Source organism: Saccopteryx leptura, chromosome 1 (assembly GCF_036850995.1).
Source record: "Saccopteryx leptura isolate mSacLep1 chromosome 1, mSacLep1_pri_phased_curated, whole genome shotgun sequence".
Lineage (NCBI taxonomy): Eukaryota > Metazoa > Chordata > Mammalia > Chiroptera > Emballonuridae > Saccopteryx > Saccopteryx leptura.
This window is the reverse complement of record NC_089503.1, coordinates 8,621,286-8,647,440: the sequence shown is the minus strand read 5'-3', so window position 1 is coordinate 8,647,440 and position 26,155 is coordinate 8,621,286. Positions and strand designations below refer to the sequence as shown.

Genomic DNA, 26,155 nt, shown 5'->3' with positions numbered 1-26,155 from the left:
ACAGCAACCACGGGGAGGCAGAGACGGGACGCCACGGTGGGCCCAGACGGGCGGGATGGGGATGCAGGCGTGGAAGAGGAGGGAGGAACAAAGATGGAGTAAAGAAGTGAGAGGTGATGGCTGGACAGAAATGGGAAGCGAGGGAAGGACAGAAGGGGGAGGCAGCCAGGGTACGGAGGGCGACCTGGCGCAGGCACAGTGACAAGAGGTGACAGGAGTAGTAAAGATAAAGGAGGTGGGAGCAGGCAGGTGTCAGAGCGCCCAGGGGAGGCCTGTGTAAGAGGTGATGAGAGCACAGGGAGGGACGGTGATGGAGACATGGAAGTGGGCAGTGGTGGCCTGTGTGAGAGGTGATGAGAGCACAGGGAGGGACGGTGATGGAGACATGGAAGTGGGCAGTGGTGGCCTGTGTGAGAGGTGATGAGAGCACAGGGAGGGACGGTGATGGAGACATGGAAGTGGGCAGTGGTGGCCTGTGTGAGAGGTGATGAGAGCACAGGGAGGGACGGTGATGGAGACATGGAAGTGGGCAGTGGTGGCCTGTGTGAGAGGTGATGAGAGCACAGGGAGGGACGGTGATGGAGACATGGAAGTGGGCAGTGGTGGCCTGTGTGAGAGGTGATGAGAGCACAGGGAGGGACGGTGATGGAGACATGGAAGTGGGCAGTGGTGGCCTGTGTGAGAGGTGATGAGAGCACAGGGAGGGACGGTGATGGAGACATGGAAGTGGGCAGTGGTGGCCTGTGTGAGAGGTGATGAGAGCACAGGGAGGGACGGTGATGGAGACATGGAAGTGGGCAGTGGTGGCCTGTGTGAGAGGTGATGAGAGCACAGGGAGGGACGGTGATGGAGACATGGAAGTGGGCAGTGGTGGCCTGTGTGAGAGGTGATGAGAGCACAGGGAGGGACGGTGATGGAGACATGGAAGTGGGCAGTGGTGGCCTGTGTGAGAGGTGATGAGAGCACAGGGAGGGACGGTGATGGAGACATGGAAGTGGGCAGTGGTGGCCTGTGTGAGAGGTGATGAGAGCACAGGGAGGGACGGTGATGGAGACATGGAAGTGGGCAGTGGTGGCCTGTGTGAGAGGTGATGAGAGCACAGGGAGGGACGGTGATGGAGACATGGAAGTGGGCAGTGGTGGCCTGTGTGAGAGGTGATGAGAGCACAGGGAGGGACGGTGATGGAGACATGGAAGTGGGAAGTGGTGGCCTGTGTGAGAGGTGATGAGAGCACAGGGAGGGACGGTGATGGAGACATGGAAGTGGGAAGTGGTGGCGGGCTAAGGCGGAGGCCGAGACGGAGGCCCGAGACGGAGGCCGGGGTGGAGGCCCGAGACGGAGGCCGGGGTGGAAAGCCACAAAGCATCAGGACGGGAGCGGCCGGAGGGCTGAGGTGGAGGTGATGAGTGGTACCATACAGGAGGTGACAGAGGTCCAGAGACCGGAGGCGAGAGCTACAGAAGCGGAGGGACTGGGGTGCCCTAGGGACTGTGATGGCAGGTCCAGAGGGGGAGTGATGTGGAATGCAGAGAGGGGAAGAGGGGAGGTGATCAGTGAGCAAAAATGGGAGGTGGCTGGGTCTCCGGGACAGGAGATGACTGGAGCTCTGAGATGGAATGTGAAGCAGGGACTGAAGCGAGACAGGATTAAGTCTGACGTGGAAATGAAAACGTGAACAGGAAGATACTCAGGAGGCAAAGGGAGGACAGCGAGTGGATAGTGTGAGGGTGCAGCGATGGGGCCCAGAGAACACGGAGGGCAGAGACAGGGGTGGCAGGTCCAGAGATGGGACAGGTGACATGCAGAGAATCTGAAGGGTCTGAGACATGAGGTGATGAGGGGACTGAGATGGGAGGTGATGACAGGCAGAAACAAGAGGTGACAGAGGTCAGGAACGGAGCTGGTGAAGTCTGAGAGGAAAGGCAGAGTAGGCAGAGATGGGAGATTAAGAGGGGCCGAGGTGAGGTGACAGGAGTGGAAAGTGACATGGGGCTGACCCAGGAGGTGATGGGGACTGACGTGGGAGGTGAAGGGGAGACTGGAGTTGGGGGAGTCAAGTCCAAGCAGTAGGGCTACAAGGGTGAGAGGTGCTGGGGACCAGCAGTGGGGGCAGGGCAGAGGCAGTGGGGTGGAGCGAGGAGGCAGCACCGAAGATGGAGGGAGTGAGGCCCAGAGGAGGATGGGACAGGGGAGTGAGCTGATTGGCAGGTGTCCGAAGGGCAGGAATGGGGAGAAGAAGGGAAGGGGAGGTGAAACTGAGGCAGATATGAAGAGGGAAAGAGGAAGAGATGGACATGTCAGAGGTGGGGATGACAGATGGGACAGGCAGGAGGGTGGTCATGGAGGGACAAAGATAAGAAGATAATGGGGTGCACAGACGCTAGAGCAGCAACAGGAAGGTGAGGGTGAGGCAGAGGTGGAGGTAAGCCGGATGGAGAAATAGGGGGCAGAGATGGGAGGTGATGAGGGAGGGAGACCGGGGAGGGGAGAGCTGGGCAGAGGATGGAAGGCAGGGGCTGGGGGGGGGGAGAAGAAAACACGAAGGTGGTAACGAACCAGAGATGGGGAGAAGGAGCGAAGGGGAGGCAGAGTGAAAGTGGTGAAGGCAGAGGTGAGGTGATAGAGAAGAGGGGCTGCGATGGAGAGGCGAGGGTGGGGCTGAGAAGACGGGAGGTGAGGGGCGCAGGCCGCAAAGCAAGGGGCTGGGCCTGGCGCGCAGGCTGGGGTGCGGCCCGCGGAGGCCCGGGGCCCGCCGGCCGGCGGCACCGGCAGCGCCACTTACCGTGCCCGCCGCGGGTGAGGAAGGGCATGCGGTTGATGGCGATGGGCACGGTACCGTGCTTGCTGTGGAAGTGGTGGACGTGGTGGGTGGTGCTGAGGCTGGAGGAGACCCGGGCCCCCTCGGCCGCCCCCAGGAGCAGCAGCAGCAGCGGCAGCAAGAGCGGCAGCAGAGGCGGCGGCGGCGGCGGCAGGGGCCCGGGCAGGGCGGGGGGGCGGCGCGGGCACCCCCCCGGCCCGCTCCCCCCGGGGGGCATCTCGGCCCGGGGCGGCCGCCTCACAGCCCCATGGCCGCGGGCGGGGCGCGGGGCTGCGCAGCCCGCGAAGCCCCCTCCGGCTCCGAGCCCCGGGAGGGGGGGAGGGCGGAAGAGAAGGAAAACCGGAGCCCAAGCCTCGGTTCGGAGCCAACGAAATCAACTGGATCCCGCCGGGGAATCCGGGGTCCGCGGAGCGGCAACGCCAAGGTCCAGAGCGCCTGGGTCCATCGCGGGCAGCTAAGGGTCTCCCCGCCTCCCAGCGGGGTCGCGGCGGCACGGGGGGCCGTCAGATACCCGGGGGAGCGCCCGAGGGAGGGGGCATCGTTCCGGGCGGAGAGGCAGGGGAGGCGCGGGGCCAGGCGGCCGAGGGACGGCGGGGGAATCCTGCGGAAAAACCGAGCCGGGAGGGGCCTGGAGGCGAGGAGCCGGAGGCCGGCGGAGACCAGGGCGGCCGCGCGGCTGCCGCCGCTGCCGCCGTCGGAGGCCCGAGGAAAGGAGGGAGCGGCCGGGGGAGGGGGCGGGAGAAGGGGGAAGGGAAGCAAATCCGGGTGAGGGGGGAGTGGGATGAAGGGAGGGGAGAGGAGAGAAGGGGAGCGGGGCCGAGCAGAGGAAAGGCGCGAGCCTGCGAGATTCCGGCGGAGCGATGGAGGCAGCGGAGTGTTGCTGCAGAGGCAGAGGCTGGAAGGGAGAGGGAGGAGGCGACGAGGAGGGAGTGGGGGGGAGCGGGAGAAGGAGGGGCCAGGGCGGAGGGACCCGAGCGGCTCCCGGTCTGCGGGCGGCGCTGGGCAGCTCCGGCGCGCGGCACCTGGCTAGCCCGCCGGGCGCTCGCCTCTCCTAGGCGCGCTCCCCGCCCCTCCCCCGCGCCCGGGCGCGCGCTTCCCTCCGGCCCCCTCCGGAGAAGGGGCCCTGCTGAATAATTGAACAGGACTGAGTCTAGCAAAAGAGGCGGTTCTCTTCCTCCCCCCCCCTCTCCCCCCGCACCTGGGCGAACCCCAGTAGTGCTCGCTGGTCCAGCGCGCAGAGATGTGGCCACCGACACCTCTGCACGCACCCCTCGGAACACATGTGTACGCTAGGATGTGGACAGGCTTGGGGATGGAGACACCCACGTGCCCATACAGGCATGGTGTGCGCGCATGCACACACAGGCTCAGACACATACATGCATACATGTGCTCATAGAGGTTGGCACATGCACTCACACTCATCCGAGAGTGTACACATGCTCACAGAGGCATACATACACACATACATGTTTGGTCACAGGCAATGAACTGCCAAGTAGACAGACACCTGCCCCCAGCCCACCCTCCAAGAACAGGGTCACCCATATGCATACCAACACTGCACCCAGAGCCTCAAAGATGCTCCAGAGTAAGACACATCTCACACACGGCCTCCTTACCACTCCCCCAAAAGGGTGCCCCTAGCCTTCTGCACACGCTGCTGGTCTCCTTTAATCCTTCCTCTCCAGGCCCCCTGCTCCTCCCCCAGCCTCAACCTCTCCCTCCACAGAAAGTTTCCAGGACAGCTGTCCACTGAGTGTCCCACTTGGGACAAAATCCTTCCTGGGTCGTTTACGTCCAGCTGAGGAAGTCACTTCGTCCTCAAGGTGCCCCTCCACCGGGATCTGCCCCCCAGGCATTTGGGGGTCTCTGGGAAGCACCTGTCAGAGCCCGAGAGGTAAGAGAAGAGGGGCTCCCTTCTCTTCTGGATGCCACCTCCGCACCCACCTCCACCTGGGTTCTGCCCAGAGGATGCTCTGCTAAGAAGGGCAATAGAAAAGGGGTAAACGAGGGAGGGAGGTGGAGACAGAACCTAGGAGTCAAAGAAACGGTGTCATAAAGTTAGGAGAAGTGGTGAAGAAGGGGCAAAAAGGAGGGATGGTGTGAGCAAGGAGAGGGAGAATGTGGGGGAGAAAGGGTTGGCTCCTGCTTATCGATTCTGAATTCCGTTTCAGAGCAGAAGCCATGGCCCGGAGCCCCATGCCTGCTGCCCAGCTCCGGGGTGCTGTCAGACCTAGGACAGCTCCCACCCTGGCTAGGTACCAGGGTCCCTTTTGACTCTGGCCCTTCAGAACTGAAGAAAGGTGTCCTCCGAGAAACCCAGGAGGAGGGTCTGAGGGGTGCACGTCCCCAGGAGAGAGGAGAAACTGCACTCAAGCTGGGGATCGGGCCCCAAGCCCGATTCTCCTGCCCTCTCCATCGCATGCTTGTGCCCCTGGCTCTGAAATATAGACTGACACAGCTCTGAGCAGGCAGAAAATTTATGGTCCCAGAGGGAAGGAGGGAGGAGCTGGTAGCTAGAGGAGAGGAAGGAAAACCGCCTAGAGGCCAATCAATATCCGTGAGTGGGAAGCGGAGAGAATTGGAGGAGGGTGGCGCTGGGGAGTGGGGGGTGGGGTGGGACAGAGGGTAAGAAAGAAGGGAGAGACAGAGGTGTGCACGAGATCAATAGAGGCTGCAGAGCTGAACCGAGCAAATGGAGCGATGAGAAACGGGCACAGAGACCATGAAGAACCGACTGCCGGGGAGCTCCCAGAGAGGCTCTGAAAGCCAGGGCAGCGAGCAGGCCCCAAGGAGCAGCGGGGTCCTGGGCCGCAGCCCTGGGGTCCCAGCTGTATGTCAGGAAGCGTCCCTCCTTTTCGCCTCCTTCCTCTCCCATTTCATATTCTCTTTTGCATCCTTTTTCCGCTTTCCTCTTTCTCATGGAAGAGATGGGTTCCCTCCCTTTGATCTCTCTGGCCTACCTTCCCAGAACAGATTCCTGAACCTTAAAGGGACACAGAGATTCCCGCACAGTCCTCAGGTCACAGATGGAGAAACTGAGGCCAAACGTGGGGAAATGTTCTGCAGGTTGGACCCCTCCTCATCCCAATCTCCCCCCCCCCATCCCCACCCCAGACAGCTCCATACCAGGCCCAGCACCCTGGCCAGTCCCGCCACCTCCCTCTCTTTGGGACCTTTGGTGCCCAGTGGTGCCCCCAGGACCTTCACACGCGGGAGGGGGACATCTGAACGGGCCTCAGCCGGTGTCCTGCTTGACCTTGCACTTCAGTGGGGCCCCGAGAAGAGCAGCCCCAGAGAGATGGCATGAACACGACACAGTGCCCCGCACGGAGGGCCAGGAGGAGGCGCCACCCGAGAGAAGAGGGCGCTGTGGCTTGGAAGCCCTAGCCTGTCCCCGACTCCCAGATTCCTGCCCTGTGCTTCAGCGGCAGAGACCTCAGAGGCACCCCGGTGCTGGCGCTCAGGGACTCCCAGGTCGCACCCACCTTGTCTTTACCTCCATGGCTCTGCCGCCAGACTGCAGACCAGTGTTCCTGTACAGTGATACTTCCCCAGACCCAACACTCCCTTCCTCCCACCTGCCTGGAACCAGAGAGGGCCCCACGTCTGTCCCCACCTCTGCGGGAAGACAGCCCGATTCCCTAGACCCCCAGCCGTCTCTGTGCCCTCGTGCAGCAGGTTCCGCCACGCGGGCGCACAGTGTGAAGGGGCGCACAGTGTGAGGGGGCGCACAGTGTGAGGGGGCGCACAGTGTGAAGGGGCGCACAGTGTGAGGGGGCGCACAGTGTGAGGGGGCGCACAGTGTGAAGGGGCGCACAGTGTGAGGGGGCGCACAGTGTGAAGGGGCGCACAGTGTGAAGGGGCGCACAGTGTGAGGGGGCGCACAGTGTGAGGGGGCGCACAGTGTGAGGGGGCGCACAGTGTGAAGGGGCGCACAGTGTGAAGGGGCGCACAGTGTGAGGGGGCGCACAGTGTGAGGGGGCGCACAGTGTGAGGGGGCGCACAGTGTGAAGGGGCGCACAGTGTGAGGGGGCGCACAGTGTGAAGGTGAGCAGCAGTGCTCCTTGATCCCGACCCCCGGCACCCACAGCCAGCAGGGCCCGCACGGGCACCCTCAGCGCTCCGGGACCTACTGAGCTGAAGTGAGTTAGAGAATCAGGAGCACCTAGGTCCTAGCTGGGCTCCACCCTGCGCTCTGGCGTAGACAGGGCAAGGAACTGCCTCACTGAGGCCTCAGTTTCCCCACCAGTTAAATAGGGAGGTCGATCTGTGTCCCACTGCCTTCTCTGAGGAACAAATTATGAGGGCTTTGCAAGCTCCAAAACACATCAGTGGGGACTGTTCCTATTAGCAGCAAAGTCACCACCGTCTTCGGATGTGTGCTCGGCTGAATGAGCTGGCGAGGACGGGACCCAGCCAGTCCCATCTTGACTCTGGACAGCCCGGCTGGAGCGCCCCTGAGTTGGCCCTTGTCTGGGGGCTTTGGGACGTACACAGCACAGCAGGTCAGATGTGGAGAGTCCCGGGGGACAGGGCAGGGACGTGGAGGGACCCAAGGGCAGGCGCTGCCTGAGAGCACCCAGGAAGTGCCAAGGGAGATGGCTGGACATTTTTCCAAGGGAGAAGGAGAACCATGACCCATCCAAGAGCCCGCTCCGGAACCAGTGCATTCCATAAGAAACTCAGGACTCCACCCAGATGACCACGGTACTAGGACTCGGAGGTGTGGCCAGAGGCAAGGCACTAACCCCACTCTTAGCCCAGGTCTACTAGTCACTTCCTCCAGAAAGCCACTCACCCTCCAGGCCTCAGTTCCCATGTTCATAGAATAGAGAAGCCCTGTCCTCACGTGTGTGTGCACGTGAGCGAGCATGCACACGCGCGCGTGTGTCTCTTTTCCTAGGCAGCTGCGGGGTCCCATCCCCGGTCTCCCAGCAGGGCCACCCCAGGAGTGACCACTGAAGTGATGTCCAAGGGAGAGGCCCTTCCCCAGAGGCTGCCCCAGCCTGACCAGCAGAGGCGAACGCCAAGCCCCCTCAGATTGGAGGCTGCCTCCCCCCATTCCTGCCCCAGCTGTCCTCCTCCACCGGCCCGACCCAGCGACCCAGCAGCTGGCCACCAAGCACCAGGGACAGGAAACTGCTGCCGGGGCTGCCCTGGAAGGGGGCTGGGGTCAAGCAATATGCAAGTTGGCGGGCAGATACACAACCAGGGAGTGGAAGAAGCAGGCGAGGACACTAGGGAGTGTCCTTGTGACTCCAAGGGACAACCCGCGGCTGGGGTTCTTGGGAGGGAAAGAGAGAACTGCATGCTGCTGGCAGGGAGGCCAGCTACCCATGGGCCTGCCTGGGGATCTCCTGGGCCTGTGCTGTGGGTCGTGGACCTCTCTGGGCAGCAAGAAGCAGGTTCCACTTCATAACTGAGGGCCCCAGAGGGAAGGGGGTGCAGGCTGACGGCACCCCCACGCTCTGTGCAGTAGTGTACACGTGTGAGTTCACATTCAACATGTACAGCCATGGCCAAAATCGCAGGGGAGGGCGGCTGACGCTGCACCTTCGGTTACGGGTGAAGGGAGCAGAGTCCCAGCAGCTCAGAATGAAGAAGAGAGTCCACGTATCACCGGGTCACCCAGAAACTCAGGCGGCGGCAGTCCCGCACAGGCGTGAGAGAAGAGACAGGGGACAGTAGCCAGCAGCGCCCCGTGGACTCCCGTAACAAGGGATGAGAGGGAAGCAGCATCCAGGCTGTCCGTGACCACCCCTCCTCCCAGCAGTCCCCAAGGCTAGGAAGGGACCAGGACCTCCCCCTGGTCCCCACAACCCTCCAGGCACTCACGGTCATTGCAGACGGGGCCTCCATAGGAAGTCATGGTGCAGTCACAGGTGAAGCCATCCCACTGCTGCAAGCAGACGCCCTGGTTGGCACAAGACTCTTCGGTGCAGGTGGTGCTGGGGCCTGGAAGATGCAGGAGGAAGGAACACGCCCCGCTCAGTCAAGGCCCCTCCCAGCCCAGGAGGCACGGAAGCTTCAGGACCAGGCGGAGAGGCCCGCTCTCAGCTCTGCCCGCTCTCGGCTCTGCCCGCTCTCGGCTCTGCCCGCTCTCGGTTCTGCCCGCTCTCAGCTCTGCCCGCTCTCAGCTCTGCCCGCTCTCAGCTCTGCCAGCTCTCGGCTCTGCCCGCTCTCGGCTCTGCCCGCTCTCAGTTCTGCCCGCTCTCAGCTCTGCCCGCTCTCGGTTCTGCCCGCTCTCGGCTCTGCCCGCTCTCGGCTCTGCCCGCTCTCGGCTCTGCCCGCTCTCAGCTCTGCCAGGCCGAGCGGGCTAAGTACCGGGGGGGGGGGACGAATGGGGGTTCAAGGACTGCCAGGCTTGGCCTTGAACTGGAATAAGGGGCCAGGTGGGAGGCGACAAGGACCTGGCCTAGACCCTGCTGTACCCCGCTCCAGAGCTGGGGGGCAGGCTCACGCGAGGCCTGAGAAGGAAGGCCCCTGGCGGCCTGGCCTGCCTCTACCGCTGGCCCTCCTGCAGCCGCAGGGTCACACCTGGCGCCCCCACCCTCCACTCACCATCACAGCCCCTCTCCACCTGACCGATGCGGTGCAGGGCGTCAGCGAGGAGGTCCGGGAGGCGCCCGTTGAGGTCCACGGAGGCGAGGCAGCCCTGAAAGCCGTCCCGGGAGGCCACCAGCTTGGGCAGGTTGCTGAACATGTTTTTGCTCAGACCACCAATGTACAACTCCCCTGCAAAGGGAGAGGGGTCAACACCGGGCATCCCAGTCCCCGCGCCCTCCCAGGACTTCGCGTCTGGTGGTCAGGGACTCCTGGCGGGCAGTGTCCCACCCCAGACTCGCTTCTTTACAGAGATGCAGTACCCTCCTGCATATCCACCCCCCTTCTTTCTTCTCCACTTTGCCATCTGTCTGCTCCTCTCCCAGAGAAGCCCAGCTGCAGGGGCGGGGTGGGGGCTGGGGGAGCCTGGGGGAGCAGCTGGAGGAAGCCGCTCCATGCTCCGGCCCACACACCGGAGTCCAGTTCCGGCCTGTAATCAGGGCCTTTCATAGATGTGCCACCCCAACCCCCTCCACCCCGCTCCCTCTCCTTCCGAAGCCTCCAGGCCTCGCCCAGCCTCCCCCAGCCTCTCCCTACTCTGAGTTCTCTTCTAGGGGATTCTAAGCCCGGCCTCGTCCCCCCCCAACCACTAAGGCTGGGCCTGGACGCTCTGGGTGACACTGGGAAGTTCTCCTCAGGAACACCTGGTCCCACATCACTGCCTGGCCGCCTCACACCTGACTCCCTGGAGGCTTGGGCCAGCCCAGAGCAGGGCCTCAGCAAGGCACAGGGCAGCCCCGCTGTGCTGGCCCATAGGCTCTGTGCATCATAAGACAGGCCCAGACCACCGCAGGTTGGCTGCCACTGTGGGTTCTCTGGGATGCATCGCCCCCTTCTGGGAGCCAGGAGAATTGGCAGCCCCGTGCCCCAAGATTTGGCCCAAGATCCGACCAAGCTCCCAGTTCCAGCTCCGCTATCTGCTCACTTGGTGACTTCAGACAAACCATCTTGTTTTGAGAAACTTGTTTCCATTTCTCCAAGCGGGGAAAGAATTCAATGGTCTCTGAGGCTCCTCCTCAAGCTCGGACAGCCTGAGTCACACTGACACCCCGGGGTCCCACACTGACACCCCAGGGTCCCTAAGGAACTGAGGGCTTCTCTAAGCATATGAAAGAAGTCGCCCACGTTGCCCCACTGGGCTCCTGTATAGCCGCAGGCATCGTCCTCACCCCGTCCCAACACCCCAGTTTCTAGGCTCCTCCCCCTCTTCCCAGCTTTCTGAACCACGCCTTCTCGCAGCTGGTAATAACTCCTTGGGTAGCTACTGAGGAGGCCCTGGGGAGTGGGGGGCCCTGGTGTGATGCTGAGCCCACCAGGGAAGCCCGGATACGAGAACAGTCCGCAGAGCCAGCCCAGCAAGGCCCAAAGGGTACGACCAGGGCAGCACGCAGGGACCCACCAACGCTGCTCCCCTCACCACTGCCCCTCCCGCCCCTCCCAGGAGAGGCAGCTGCCCGATGCTGAGTCCCCCAGTCTTGAGAAACTTGTTTCCATTTCTCCAAGCGGGGAATGAATTCCATGTCTAGTCTCCAGCCTCTCATCCAGGCAGGTTTCTCAACCTCAGAGGACCAAGAGGACTTTGGGGGCCTGGGCTACCTACTCCGAGCTTTAGAGTAAGGCCACCAAGCTCCCTGGGAGACACAGCCTGTGGCCAGGCCTCCAGTGCTCAGAGGGCAGCCTCGCAGAGGCGAGCGGACCTTTGACAGGAAACAGCCAGACTGGACCCGGTGGGAAACAGGGAGGAGGGGGGACCGGGGCCTCAGAGGAGGGAGGGTTGTGCTGGTGGAAGAACACCCAGCACGGGGTGCTCCCGCGGGGCCCAGGGGGGGTCTGGTCCAGGGCCAGGCCTTCTGCAGAGGCCCCGGGCCCCACCTTTGAGATCGAGGTTCCGGGCGCCATTGGAGTGCTGTGTGACAGTGCGGGAGTCGATCTTGAGTGTGTGCACGTTGCCCGGGTCCCTGGACACCACCACGTTGTGCCACTGGTTGTCATTGACCGGTTTGTCTGAGTTCCCCTTCATCAAGGACGGGCCATTCCCCAGGTCAAACACGTAGTGGATGTACCTGCCCCACAGGAGGGAGGAGACACCGGGTCAAGGTGGGGCGGTGCTGGCGAGGCGGAGCTGCAGCTGGCTGGGGTCCGAGGTGCCACAGGAGGAAGGGACAGAGTGGGAGACCTCACGGGGAGAGACCCCAACCAATGGCATGAGGACTCTGCTCATGGGGAGAATGTGGAGAGGGAGGGCCATAGCAGAGCGGGTAGGGGAAAGGTTTGTGGGGGCAGCAGGGTCCCCTGGGGTCAGGGACAGAGCAGTTCTAGGGTAGAGAGGCCCCTGGGGCACGGCCCTGTCTTCTGCCTGCAGAGAGGACCGGAGAACCCAGGTCAGCACAGTGGCTGGAGAACAGATAAAACCGGAAAGCCCCTGGCAAGGAAGGAAGTGGCGGGTCACCAGGGTGGAAGAACAGGGTGCTGCTTTGCCGTCCTGGCCGGCGGCTGGGGACCTCGTTTCTGCCCTGTGGTTGCTGGGGGGGATTAGACAGCTCAGCCACACCTCAGCCAGCAGGGAGGGAGGCCCCTTTCCTCGACAGCAGTGCAGTGCCCGGCGCCTCACCCCTTGACCAGCTCGATGACGATGAAGTCGTTGCCGTTGCCCGAGTTGAACAGGAGCAGCCCGTCGGGGGCAGTGGTCTTGAACTGGAAGAAGAGGTGCATGGAGGCGTAGGCTTGAAGCGTGGCCAGGGCCAGGTAGCTGCTCCGACTCTTGAAGGTGACAGGGTCGGCCACGATGGCACGCAGGCCGAAGCGGGCATTCAGCTCGCAGTAGGTGATGTCCCCATCCTTGCACTGGTCCATGTAGGGCTGCCCATTGAACACCAGCCCGCTCAGGTGCCCGATGAAGTTGGAGGGCACCACGGAGATGAAACGCCGCTCCGTCATGATGCCCGTCTCGATGTTGTAGAACTCCAGCCGCGTATGGGCTCCTGCCATCTGTCCTGCTTGGGATAGGAGACAGATGAGGGGGGTGGCTTTGCGGCACAGACTGCAGGGTCATTCCTGATGCTGGGCCTTGGGTCCCCAGGAGTTTCCCCTCCGCACAAGGGCCATACGGGAAAGGCACCAGCAAACAACCTCAGGCCGGTGCTGACAGCAAGCACAGCCCCTGGGCCCAGGAAACGCAGTGGGGATGGTTAGTCCCGGGCTGACAGGCGCCCAGGGACATGTGTCTGCAGGGAGCTGAACTGGTCCCTGGGGCCCAGGCCTCCCACAGTATGACACCCCTCCGGGAGAGGTGCCAGCAGCGGTGTAATGGAACGCTGCCCTGGGCTGGGCACTCGGAAGAACCAGGCCAAGCACAGGTCACCAGAGCCGTGCCCACCTCCCTGGCCCCAGACCACTCACCCTCCACAGTCACGTTGTCCACAGACAGCTGCAGGCTCTTGCCACGCCGCATCACCCTCACTGTGTGCCACTCGTTGTCATTGAGCTTGTGCCCCGCAAAGAGGGTCTCGGGGCCTTTACCTGCGGCACCAAGGGGGGAGTGAGCATGGCACCTGGAAACGCCCCTCGGGGCACGTAGCTTCACACTCACCTAGGACACGCATTTGGCTGGGCCCCTCACCCAGGCACACAGATTCTCACACTCACATGAACAGAGCTTTTTACACATCCAGACACACTCAGGTACTGCCAACTTTGTACAATATCCAGAGTTGCCATTTGAAGAGCATTGATGTGCCTTGTGTCTCTGGAGTCGTGCCCTGAGGCTCTGCACGCAGACAGTCACGTGTGACAACCGACACACTCGTCCCCGAGTCGCCAACGACCTTCGGTGTCATTGTGTGTAGCCAGCAGCTCAGTTCCCTGCGTGCATGCACAGACCTACAGCTTCTGACAGCACAGAGCCTCGCCATGCACCCACAGCTGCACGGCTGGCAGCAGAACCTCCACGTAGACACACACCTCCCCATCTTCACAGGGACCCGGGTGCCTTCTCACACACCGGTTAACTCCAAACCCCGCCATGCACCCACTCACGGCTCATTCAGCATGGCCAGAGAGGGGAATGGTTTTGAGAAATTATGACCATTTATATTCAAGACCGGGATTATCTGCTCCCAAGTCTAAAACAAAAATATTTCTCTTTAGAGTGGTACCCTGAAGCAGTCCCAGGTCACCCCTGGGCCCCCCAGCGCTCATGCCAGCAGGGAGCAGGGCTCACCACACATAGGCACACGGGAGCTGAACACGCAGAGACGCGCTCAGCACAGTCCCTCTGCCTCCGCCTGCCGTGCCCTGTGCTCTCCTACATGACCTCACGGCACACCACGAGGAACCACTCGGAGACAGCATGGAGCCCTGCACACCGGGATGCTCAGCAATGTCCACAATCACTCTCCTTGTCACTGCTGCAGAAAGCCTCACTGTCACCTCTGAAAGCACCCCCACTTGGCAGAAACTCAGCCTAGCCCCTACCCCAACACAGGAGCTGGGGAGGGCTGTTCTGAGGCCCGACCATCCTCAACTCCACGGACCTTAAGCCACCTCTTCTTCTTTCTGGCGTGCCTCGCCCTCCCCCTTGTGGCCGCTTCTGGAGATGCAGCAAAATACCTTAGCCTCGCCCACCCCTTCCTGCTCATGGGGGGGGGGGCGGACCCTTCTGCTGCAGGTGCCACCAAGACTTTGCCCCACCCTCCCGAGGACTTGAAATGATGACGACTCCTGGCCTTCCTTTCCCCAGACCCAGTGAGCATGCTGACTCCCAAACTTCCACAGACTCTCCCTGGTTTGACTTCGTCTGTCCGTCCTGCCCTCCACAACCACGCTGCCGCCATCCACACCACTCTGCCCCCCCACCCGCTGCCCACCCCCCCATACAAGCCAGTGATGAAGGCTTCTCCCCCCCCCACCGTCCCCCACTGTCCAGCATCCCAAGCCCCTTGGGGCTCTGCAGAAGAAGAGGGAAGCCACTTACTGGGTGCGCAGCCGACACGCAGGCAGTCTGGGGGGGCCATGGGGCGGGCAGAGGGGGAGGGGAGACAAAAAGGCAGAACAAGTTTTTTTTTTTTTTTACATCCTTCACAGGGAGGGGTGTCTGCGGGCGGGGTTCCCCCAGGGCCACTTTCCGGGGACCACGCGTGCCCAGGTGCCCTCTCCCCTTCCTCAGCTGTAACCCTGTGCCTCCTGCCCCCAAGGGGATCCACTCCTCCCCCAGGCTGGGAGGCAGGGCAGTCAGGTGACAGGAAGAGGGCTTCCTTCTCCCCTCTCAGAAGGGCCCAGGCCTCTCCTGTCTGAGGGAGATGGGCACCCTGGGAACCTCAGCGTACAGGGGGTCACCGGGGGACAAAGGGCTTGACCAACCCAACATCTCCTCATCTCTGAGAGGGAGACGCGTGGGGCAGGCCAGAGTCCCTACGTCCCCTGCTCTGGGACGACTCCCTGCTCAGAGCCCAGGCTGTGACACGTCACTCCCATGCCCTCTGGGCTCTGAGCTAAATGGAGGGGTCTGCCCCAGGCCCCCTTCCCGTGGCCACGGACCTCCCACAGTCCCAGGGGGCCGCCACCACCTCTCCAGGAACCTTCCTTCCACCCTGCCCAACCTGGAAGCTGCCGGGCCGTTACTAGGGGCCCAGGGGGCCCTCACCCTGAAGAGGAACTGGTATTAACCTGTTTTCCTACAAGGAGCCACAGCCTCGCAGACGGGGACACTGAGGCCCCCAAAGTATGGCTTCTGAGGACACAGCCAGTCAGGGACAGTGGGCACCGTAAGCACGTCCCCGGCCCCAGCCCCGGGGGTGCTGTCCTCCATTTCCAAGCTCCACATGCCCCACAGGGTCAGAAGCCACACTGCCTACACAGCTGCAGCCTGGGGCCAGGGCCTCTGGCCGTCCCCCTGGTGGGACATTACCCATGACATGCCAGCTAGCCAGCCTTGCAGAGGGTACAGAGCGCTAGAGGCCTGTGGAGTTGGGGCTCAGGGCCCTGAATGTCTGCACCATTCCTTCAGACCCGACACCCGGGAGCTGCAGCAAGTCCTGCACCAGGAGGCAGAAGAGCTGGGTCCTCATCTCATCATGGGCCTGGGCAGATCCTTTCTCTGAGCCTCAGCCCCCCTCCCCTCCACCATGTTGAGGGGCTTGCACAAGAGGATCCTGAGCTGGGAGCAAGAAGCAAGCATTCCCTGGGCTGTCCCTTGCCCTTCGGGGGGGACAGTGCCCCCTCCTCAGTTAACAGCAACATCCCGTCCTCCTGTGGCTCCTGCCAGAACAGGCTCTGCCCAGAACCCCAGACACTAAGAAGCAAAGGGGCGTAGGGACACCTGCCATCCCCTGGGCCCTGAAGGTTCCTGCAGTGGAGGTAAACAGGTTCCCTGTGGCTCTGGGGGACATGGGCCCCTCGGGTAGTACAGCTGAGCTCCACACGCGTCGTCAACCACAGCAGAAGAGTGGGGGGAGCGGCCGGGACCCTGCACCCCAACCCGGCACCAAGGGAGGGCAGAGATCAGAAGGTCAGGGAACAGAAACAGGAGGAAGTCAGAAGTCCCAGAAAGAGGAAGGAGACAGAGAGGGGCAGAGAGAAAAGAGGAAGAAAAGGGGGAGCAGAGGGAGGGAGAAGCAGCCGGACAGAGGGGAAAGGAAGGAGAGGGGAGAGGGGAGAGGGTGCCAGGCCTGGAGTCAGGTCACGGGGCTCTCTCGGGGCCAGCAGAATCTTCACCAATGAAGGGTCCAAAAAAGAAAAAAGGGGGTTGGAAGGGCAGGCTGACTCCACTGGGGAAAGGGCCCAGGGTAGAGCGCAATTCGTTCCCCTCCTCAGCAGGGCAGCACCAGAAATGGGGGTCATCTGTCCGGAGAAGACGTGTCAGCTCCAGACCCACCCTCTGCGGTGACGACACTCTCAGTGACAAGCCCCCCCCCACCCCCGGTCCAGTGGGGTTGGAAGAGAACAAACACCCGCTGAAGATGGGCATCCCAGGAGGGAGCCAGCCCCACGGGGGCGGGGCGGGGGGCAGGAGCTGCTCACAAGGGAGAAACTCTCTCCAGGCACCTCCCTGCCCAGGGCACAGCTCGGGGACAGCGACTAGCAAGTAACCTGTGCCTCGAGTCCAGGGAGTGGACAGAAATGCCTGGTCTGCACAGACTCACCGAGGCCCTGGCTGAACAGAGAGGCCAGGCTGAGGATACGAATGTGTGAGGGGACGTGTGGGAAGAAGTCATCTGCATGGGAAGGAACTCAGGGAAAGAACCCGGGCTTCCTGTGCCCCATCTGACGCCCTGCCACCCACCCCCAGCCCCCCCAGATCAGAGGGGGGTGCAGGGTGGGGGAGGCTTCTATGCAAGGAGCCTCAGGAGCCCGCTGGCCAGGACCTCATCTCAGAGGTGATGGTGCAGAGGGGCAGTGCGCACTCCCCGTGCGGCTCTCATTCAGAGCGGCTGCCCCAGGAGCCCCGCCAACAGAGGGAGCTCGAGAGCCACTGACCAGCCCCAGGTGGGAACAAGGTGTCCTCCCACGACCCAGGGACTAGATTTTGGGATGCAATGTGTATTCAGCCTGGCTTACAACATGAACGAGAGTTGGATTTTCTCTGTACGGCTCAAGAGGGCAGAACTAGGTCCACAAGTGGGGATTTCAGAAGGGGAGGCTGCCACCAGGAGGGTCGGCGCAATGATTAGAAGTCATCTCAGAGAGGAGGGGCCCCTGCCGTGGAAGGCTGAGTCTGAGCCCAGGCGGAGAGCGGCCTGGCAGTGGGAGAAGGCACAGAGGATCCACACGTGGGGACGGGCTGCAGAAGGTGACCTCTAAGCCCACCCCCAGCTCTAAGATTCCTTCATCTCAACGCACCCTTCCTGTCGGCTCGCTGACAGCTGGGACCACATGGGTACACCTGGTGGAGGGAACTCCAGGGAGGGTGAGACGGGACGGGAGGCCAGGCTGGGTAGGGGCACCAGGGGCCATGCGCTGGGCAGAAGGAACCCAGGAACAGAGGTCACTCTGGAGCAGGTGAGGAAGCCAGAGGACTCCATGATCCTCTAGGGTCAGAGAGTAGTAACCATTCTGCTCAGGGGCTGCAGACGCACTGGAGGCCAGGGGAAGGGGCAGGAGGCACCGTCCAGCTTCTCTGGCCTCCTCTGCCTGGAAGAGGGAGCAGTGGCCTCGGGGCCTCTCTGGCCTAGAGAACACCCCGTCTCCTGAGACAGACACTCCGTGCCTCCTCCAAGCCGGCCCACTGAAGTGGTCGCCGGCAGAGCGCGCCCTCCTCCCACATCCGCGTCACTCCACCGAGATCCCGACGAGTGGCCTGCATGAGGCTGGCTTCCCTTCCTGCAGGATGAGACCACGGGGCCAGAGACCAAGCCCCACCGTCTTCTCTCCACTCCCCAGAAGTGACTCCGGCCCGGGCCTGGGGGCCTCCATGGTGTTGCCTGTCTGTGAGGCCCTACGGGCCCTGTGGAGCAAGCAGGATGGGGATCAGAATAGGGGTCATGAGGTGGGCTCACGCAATGTGGAAGGAAGCCAGCCCCCAGCCTGGCTCTAAGCTTACATCCGTATCCAGCACAATGTTCCCTCAAGAAGGCGGGGGACGCTGCACATGTGTCTTGCATCTGCATAATATGTTCACTCCCGTTATTCCATTTGAGCCTCAAAACCATCCCAGAGAGTAAGCAGAGCAAGGATTCTTGTCTCCGTTTGACAGAGCAGAAAGCAGAGGCTCAGAGAGAAGGAAGGACTTACCCAGCAGTCAAGGGTACCAGGGCTCGAACCCAGACCTGGGCCCCAGGCCCAGGGCTCTTCCCGTCACAGCCCAAGGCTGGGCGGCTGGCTGAGGGCAACCCGCGTGTCTGTGCGACCACACGGCGGCCACATGGCGGCCACACGCCTCCCTAGCTGTGCATCACTCGGGGTTTGTGGACACGTGTGTCTGCACCAAGCATTTGGCCACAGCTTGTCATGAGCCGTGTTAGAGACGGCATCTCTGTGGATGGGGCCCAGCCCAGGGTGAGAGAGGCAGGAGGACCGCGCTGCTGGCTACTGGCCTGAGGGCCCTTTTGTCCTCTAAGTGTGTATGTGACACAGACAGAAAGACATGCCCACGGGAAGGAGTGATGGGTCCTAAGAGGGGAAGGTCCTGAGGACATGCAGAGTACATTTCTCAGGCCCAGGACGCCGACTCCTGTCTAATCTAGAGGAAACCGAGCCTCTTCGCAGAGGACATAGGAGAGTCCGGGTGAGGAAGAAGGGCCTGTCTTCCCTGCGACCAGAAGGCCCTGGAGTCTCGCCGCCCTGCCCCCGCCGGGCACACAGAGCCCTGTGCTGGGCGCGTGGAGAACACACACATCCTGGGGCGAGGGGGACCTTGGCGGGGTGCACTGACTGGGCAGTCTGAGAGGCACAGGCCCGCTCACGGGGCCCTAGGCTGGTGCCCTCTTCCTGTGACCATTTCTGGGGTGCTGGGGGTGTGGGCAGACCCACAGAGCCCCGGCCCAAGGTGTCTCCGACCCCGTGTTCCCTGGCAGCGCTGCCCCGCCACGTCTGCTGGGCTGTGATCACGGTTAGAAGCCGAGCTCCAGGGACCCTAGAGCCCCTCGGAGGCCCTGGCCATCTGCACGCCGCCCCACCCCCAGCTCCCACCTTACTCCGCAAATCCTTGTCCTAGGAGTACAAAGGCCAGGTGGCCAAGAGGGGGAAGGAAAAACCAGTATAAATTCACAAGGTAGAGAGGGTGGGTCCTCAAGGCCCTGGTCCATCCCACAAATGGCCTGGAGACTGGGGGTAGCATGAGGCTCCGGATAAAGATTCAGAAGCTCAAAGCTCTGTGCTGTCTCCAGTCAAGACTTCTACTCTGCTCAGAAGAACTCTACTTTTTTCCGAGGTCCGGGACACAAGTGACTGCAGGGGCCTGACCTCTCCTGCATGGCAGGCCCTTGGGTGCTACACGTCGATACACTTAGAGAGCCTCGTCTGAAACGGACAGATGTGACCCCAGCCTGGGCAGCTCAGGACCTCTAACTGCCCGTGCGTCCCTGGCTGAAAGCCCCGCGGGGGTGGGGATGTCTCAGCCACGACCGCAGACCCAGGTTCAGAATGCCCCCAGCACGTACAAGGGGCCCCGTGAACAGTAAATGAATGAGTGAGCCCGCTGTGTCCTCTTTGCCCCGCGGGCCTGACGGTCCTGCCCACAGGACAGGCGAAGCGGAGCCGCGGCCCGCTCTGGGCAGGCGCAGGGACAAGGGCCCTCTGATGGCCAGGGCCCCGTCCACCCCTCCACCCCCACCCTGTGAGAGGCCACGAGACAAGGGCCCTCTGATGGCCAGGGCCCCGTCCACCCCTCCACCCCCACCCTGTGGGAGGCCACGAGAAAAGCACTGCACTGCAGGCAGATGACCCAAGGTCAAGTCTGGGCTCCCACACCCCACTCCACCACTAGCTTTGTGACGTTGGAGAAGGCAATATATGAATTTCACAATCTATAAATAGGGACGACACCACCCATCGGGTGATCTGGTGTCCTCACAGGGCAGCTACGGGACTCGGACGCGAAAGCCAACAAGAGGAAGATGCCATTCCGTGTCTCGAAGCATCAGGTGTTTCACGTGCCCCTAAGCGCACAGACAGACGGGCTCTCTAGGTGCAGAGCAGACGGGCGGCCTGCAGGGGGCGGGCCCTCCTCCGCTCCGGCTCTGCTGCTGCACTGAGCTCGGGCTCCGTACCCGTGTGCTCCCCAAATGAATGAGCCATGAATGAGCCAGTGGATGAGGCAACAAGCAAGAATGAGCTGTTGCTGCGAGTATGCGTACACAGGCCGGACGCCGTCAAGACCCACCTGAGCACCGAGGGAGGGCGGCTACCAGGCCCCACACACACTCCGGCAGACAGTGTGGCCGCGCCCAGGGCAGCCCCTACCTCCACACAGTGCTGCTGAGAGCGCAGAGCACCACCCTACCCTGTGCGTCCTCACCGGGGACCGGAGCTCTCCGGGGCTCTGCCCCTCCCCACTTCCCAATTCTCACCGGTGCCACCACCGGCTTCTCCAGACAGAGGGGGCGGGGGGAGTCAGAGGCAAGGTCAGGGGAGGGGCCGGCAGCACGGGGTGGGGTGGTTACCGAGGTTGACAGTGAGCTTCATCTGGCCCCCGTCCAGCTCGAGGCGCAGGGTGTCAGCCGACTCCCTGGAGGTGGTGGCCATCATGAGCCCGTAGGCCCGCTGGGACATGAAGCGCAGGGACACGTCCTCCGCCTCCGTGTGCATGGCAGTCGGCAGCATGATCTTCATGTACATGGAGCCGTCGTAGCTCAGGACCGTGGCCTCTGCCCCAGGGGTGGGGGGAGAGGGCAGCAGGGGACAGGCAAAGGCCCGTGGAGGGAGAGAGAAGACCGAGAGCATCGTTACCGGGAGGACAGGCCCCGGGCGGTCTGTGAGGGGCCCCCTGAAGAGGAAGGGTCATGCGGAGGGGCGGCAGGGACACCTGGGATGAAGACTGGCCTCACCTCTCTCACAGACCCGCCCCAGAAAGCCGGTCCCAACGCAGTCACAGACGAAGCGGTTCCAGCCCTCTCGACAGAGCCCCCCGTTGCGACAGGGGGCCGATGCGCATTGCTTCAGCGTCTCCCGGGAGCAGAAGGGGGCAACGCCCACGGCCCCCTGCGCCTCGGCCAGGCCCCGAAGGTCTCGGCTGCGCCCATCGATGAACAGGTCCCGCACGCAGCCCACGTAGCCGGCCCGAAGCGCCGCCGTCCACACCTCGGGGGGCAAGGGCATTTCCACTCGCCCCGCCTCGGGCAGACCGCCCAGGTACAGCTCGCTCTCCAGGTCCAGGATCTCACTCTCCCCAGTGGCCAAGAACGGGGTGCTGCGGCTGTTCACCGAGATGGAACCTAGGGATCCAAACAGAGTGAGCCTCAGTGGGCAAAGCACAGTCCCGGCGGGGGGGGGGGTGCCACAGGCCGGAAAGGACAAGTGAGCTCGCAGCTGGGCCTCTCCACCCCACGCCCTGCAGCAGGGGGGGGGGGGGGCTCGGCCTCGCGTGCCTGCTCTGATACAGCCTGGCAAAGGTACTGCCACGTTCAGGAGCTCACAGGAGCAGCCCCAGCCCAGCTGCAGTGTGATGTCCAGACCCCTCCCTCCCCACCTCAGCGAGTCCTCACAAGATGTTCAGGAGGTGAACAGACCCCAAAAGGAAGGCATCATTCTCAGGTCATTCTCCCCTGCCATCCCAAGAACTAGAGGCACAGAACCCTCAGGATGCCGAAAGGTTGGACTCTAAAGGGTTTTCCCCGCTGACACTGACTGAGCGTTTATGACTATATGCCGAGCAGTTAGCATTTTACTTAACACATTGTTGACCGGCAATTTTACGCAGAAGTTATCTCATGTCACCGGCTATTTTTTCATATTTGAGTATGAAAGTGAAACAACCTAAATAAACTTCAGTGTACTTTATTTATACATAATGAATTTAAATGAAACTTTGTACATATCTGCTACATATGATATTTTATACATATTATAGATTTTAGTAGGGTTTTTTTTTTTTTTTTTTTTGGTGCGGTATACTGTATAGCAATCACCGACGTGTAATGATACGCAACCTATTTTGCAAATATATCTGGCTTCGCAGCACTTTCCTTTTGAAACGCACACTTTTACATGTTCTAGTTGGATTGAACACAGCAAAGAAAGATTTTACAATATCCTTGATATGTATGTTCAAACTGCGAGCAGTTAGAAGATGGTCCAAGTTTAGACAGCTCGACACTGTGGTTGTTTACCCTACCTTGGATGTTGCGGTCTCACGCCTGGAGGCGTGGGAGGAAAAGGAGTCCGCATGGGAATATAGAACCGTGTGCTGCTTTTCGAACTTCAACCCTCAGGGCAAAGAGTCACAAATACAATAATCCTATATTATCCTGAGTTTCAAAAATTGAAATAGCTAATGCAAGGGCAAACACAAGTTAACTTGTGAGCAGTCAACAATGTGTTAATTAAGTCTCACAGTAACCCTATGAAATCAGTCCTTCACAATCCCACTTTGAGATGGCAGATAAACCTGCGAGACACTGGGGAACCTATCCAAAAGACCACCGCAGGTGAGGGGAAGAGCCAAAGTGCCCACCCAGGCAGCATTCTCCACCCCAGGGCCTGCTTTCTCCACCCCCAGCCTGGATCCCCTCTGTGGCCCGGGGACAAGATAGGCAGGCAGATCCACTCCTGGAGCATGTGAGACAGGATGGCGGCCAGGAGCAGGAGAGGAGGCCAGGCAAGGAGCTCCTGAAGGGTAAGAGTTCTCTGGGAGGAGAAGCTGCTTGTCTTAGGAAAAGGTTTGGGATTGGGTAGGAGCTTCAAAGCTTTTACTGAGCCTGACTGGGCGATGGCGCAGTGGATAGAGCATCGGACTGGGATGTGGAGGACCCAGGTTCAAGACCCCGAGGTCGCCAGCTTGAGCGCAGGCTCATCTGATTTGAGCAAAGCTCACCAACTTGGACCCAAGGTCGCTGGCTCTAGCAAGGGGTCACTCAATCTGCTGTAGCACCCCCCCCCATCAAGGCACATATGAAAAAGCAATCAACGAATAACTAAGGTGCCGCAACAAAGAATTGATGCTTCTCATTCATCTCTCTCCCTTCCTGTCTGTTCCTCTCTCTAACTCTATCACTGTGACAAAATAAATTAATTAAATTAAAATTTTTTTTTTAAAAAAAAACCTTTTACTGAGAAAGAGGAAATTAACTCGAGTAGGGGCCTTGCTCCAAGGTCAGTCTACAACATGGGAAGGGAATACCTCAAATGTTCATTAATGGCTGAATGGAGAAATAAACTGTGATATATAACACACAATGGAATGTTATTCAGCCATAAAAAGGAAGGAGGAGATGCTGGCATATGCTGTGACATGGATGAACCTTGACAATATTCTGCTGAGGCCCCAGCTAGTTGGCCTCAGCAGTAGAGCATCATCAGCCTGGCATGTGGATGTCCCGGATTCAATTCCCGGTCAGGGCACACAGGAGAAGTGCCCATCTGCTTCTCTATCCCTCCCCTTCTTGCTTCTCTCTCTCTCTCTCTCTCTCTCTCTCTCTCTCTCTCTCTCTCTTCCCCTCCTGCAGCCATGGCTCGATTGGTGCAAGTTGGCCCCAGGCACTGAGGATGGCTCCATGGCCTCTGCCTCAGGCACTAAGAAGAGCTCAGTAACTGAGCAATGCCCCAGAGGGGCAGAGCATTGCCCCCTAGTGGGCTTACTGGGTGGATTTCAGTTGGGGTGTTTGCAGGAGTCTGTCTCTGCCTCCCCTCCCCTCATTGAAAAAAAGAGAAAGAAAAAAAATATTCTGCTGAGTGACACAAGCCAGACCCAAAGGACAAATACTGTATAACTCCACTTATATGAGGTCCCCAGAGTAGTCATACTCATAGTGACAGAAAGTAGAATGGTGGTTGCCAGGGGCTGGGGGAGGGGCACGGGGAGTTAGTGTTTAATGGGGATAGAAGTTCAATTTGGGAAAATGAAAATGTTCTGGAGATGGATGGTGGTGGGGATTGTAACAATAATGTGAATGTACCGTATTTCCCTGTGTGTAAGACGCACCTTAATTTTGGGGCCTGAAATTTTTTTTTTAAATGTATTACATAAAGTTATTGAACTCAAGTTTTATTCATCATAAAATTCATACAACTCACCCACGCAAAAAAAAGCGGGAAATGCAAGTAAAAAATCTATAACCACCGTATAAGACGCACCCAGTTTTCAGACCCCAATTTCTTTTTAAAAGGATGTGTCTTATACATGGGGAAATATGCTACTTAATACCAGTAAACTGTATGCTTCAAATGGCTACAATGGCAAGTTTTATGTTATGTATCATTTACCACAGTTTGTTGAACCAGGGAAAAGGTCCAAGAGTGGTGTTGGAATGACTGCCCGAGTTTATGTTTGTGTGCACAGACACATGTGGGCCACTGGACACGGCCAGAGCTGGCCAGACAGAGCCGGCTGACCAAGGACCAGCCAGACCGAGTGGGTGGGCTCTGGAGTTCCAGATGAGGCTCTGAAGAGCGCTCCCTGAAGGCAACGAGGAGTAGAAGGCCAGGCGTTCTGTGCAAGCCGGAGCAGCCTGCCACCCTGAAGAGCTACTGGCCGCCTGCGTGGAACAGCAGGAGGCAGCAAGCGAGGACCCCGGGGGACATCATGGGACAAAACCAGGAGATGAACCCATTTACCATAAAGGCCAGGGAAGGCGGCCTTTCTCTGAGGAAGGGAGAGGAAGGAACAGCCAGCCCGTGGAAAGCGGACTCTCCCGGAAGCCATGGCCGAGCCCCCGCCTCCCTGTGTGTGGGCAAATGGTCACTCCACCTAGACTCAAAGGCCCAGTGCGGTGACAGCTGGGGGAGCACACAAATGAGCTGACATTGATAAGTGCTTAAATTGGATAATGTCAGTTCTCATCCATCTCGGTTCTCCCTTTCTCGGATAATCCTCTAGTGTTTAACAAGATGAATGGGGCGGAAAACAAGGAGAGGATGGGAGAGGGTGGCAGAAAGCAACAGAAGGTTCAGATCAGACCTGCCTGACCTCGGCACTCCCTGCCCTGCGGCTTCACTGTGTGGGAGTCCTCGCCGGTGGCCACGGACCGTCCCACCCCGCAGCACAGGAGCTCTACGATAGCCAAGACTTCCGCTCGCGGCTCCCCCAGTCCAGCACCCTGGACAGCGCCGAGGGCAGCCGGCCTCCGTACACATTTCTAACGTGTGCGAATAGAGGTAAGCAGAGTGGATCTAGACAGAAGGGAGGCGGGACCGGGAAGGTTTCTTAGGGGAGTGAGATATCTGCTCTGCAGAGACACTGCTAACGCTTTCACAGTGTCCTCTAACTTCTCCTCTGCTGACCCTGAAGCATCGATTCTTTTTATAGATAAGGAAACTGAGGCTGCAAGGGATTGAGTGATAGGCCCGAAGTTACACACACAGGGAATGCTGGCGCTGAGCTGTGAACCCAGGTCTGTCGAGTCTATACTCGTTCCAGCCTGGGCACCACGGCAGGAGTGACCGGGAGGGGGCCAGGAGGGCTAGAGAAGGAACGCAGGGGCATGGCACGGAGGGGTACAGGGAACTGTGCAGGACAGAGACCTGGGGAGGATGGCAGGGCGGGGGGACGGGAGTGGCCAGTGTGAGAGAAGGGACCGGAGGCCTCCTGACCTTTGCGCCCGTCCCTCTGGAAGTCCACATGGCACCACTCGCCATCATTGACCTTGCGGCTGGACGCCCGCAGCTTGATGCCCCCAGAGCCCATGTCCAGCAGAAGGTAGAGGTAGCCATCCAGCAGCTCCATGGCAAAGTAGTCCGCCCGCTGGGCAGAGCTGTGGCCGCCAGCGCCGGCTGCAGCCACGGCCCGCCGGCCCTGGCTGAAGAGCAGCAGCCCATTGGGCTCCGTGGTGCGGAAGTCCAGGGAGATGGAGCCGGTGCGCTTGGCGCTCCAGCGGGGCAGCGCCACGAAGGCCTCCGGGCTCTCGAAGGTCACGGGGTCCAGAGCAGCCACATCTTCGCAGCGGAACGACAGGTCGCCCTGCAGCTTCATCTTGGGGTCCCCTTCCTTTGCCAGGCGGGACAGCTCCAGCTTGAAGTCATTATTCTTGTAGACCACCTGCAGGGGGCAGGGGACAGAGGCAGGGATGAAGAAGCAGAAGCGGCTTAGGGCCTGGGCGCTCCTGCCCAGCAGCTGCCAGCGCCATGGGACCCCGCCACCCA

General features: G+C 60.8%; 1 protein-coding gene across 28 annotated transcripts in view; it reads right to left on the bottom strand.

Annotated features, from left to right (window-relative positions):
* The window catches only part of NRXN2 (neurexin 2), a 115,962-nt gene that overhangs the window by 38,731 nt on the left and 51,076 nt on the right, over window positions 1-26,155 (bottom strand). For 10 of the 28 annotated variants that reach the window (XM_066359160.1, XM_066359301.1, XM_066359253.1 and 7 more), the window contains 9 exons: window positions 25,607-26,051; window positions 20,908-21,294; window positions 20,524-20,727; window positions 14,400-14,426; window positions 12,827-12,955; window positions 12,039-12,420; window positions 11,300-11,490; window positions 9,386-9,559; window positions 8,660-8,779 (listed from right to left, as the gene is read on the bottom strand). In XM_066359160.1, the coding sequence (XP_066215257.1) occupies window positions 8,660-8,779; window positions 9,386-9,559; window positions 11,300-11,490; window positions 12,039-12,420; window positions 12,827-12,955; window positions 14,400-14,426; window positions 20,524-20,727; window positions 20,908-21,294; window positions 25,607-26,051 (2,059 nt within the window). Of the gene's footprint in view, window positions 1-2,782; window positions 3,742-8,659; window positions 8,780-9,385; window positions 9,560-11,299; window positions 11,491-12,038; window positions 12,421-12,826; window positions 12,956-14,399; window positions 14,427-20,523; window positions 20,728-20,907; window positions 21,295-25,606; window positions 26,052-26,155 lie in introns of those variants that run through there. The other 18 variants (XM_066359170.1, XM_066359308.1, XM_066359335.1 and 15 more) reach the window with 5 other exon arrangements.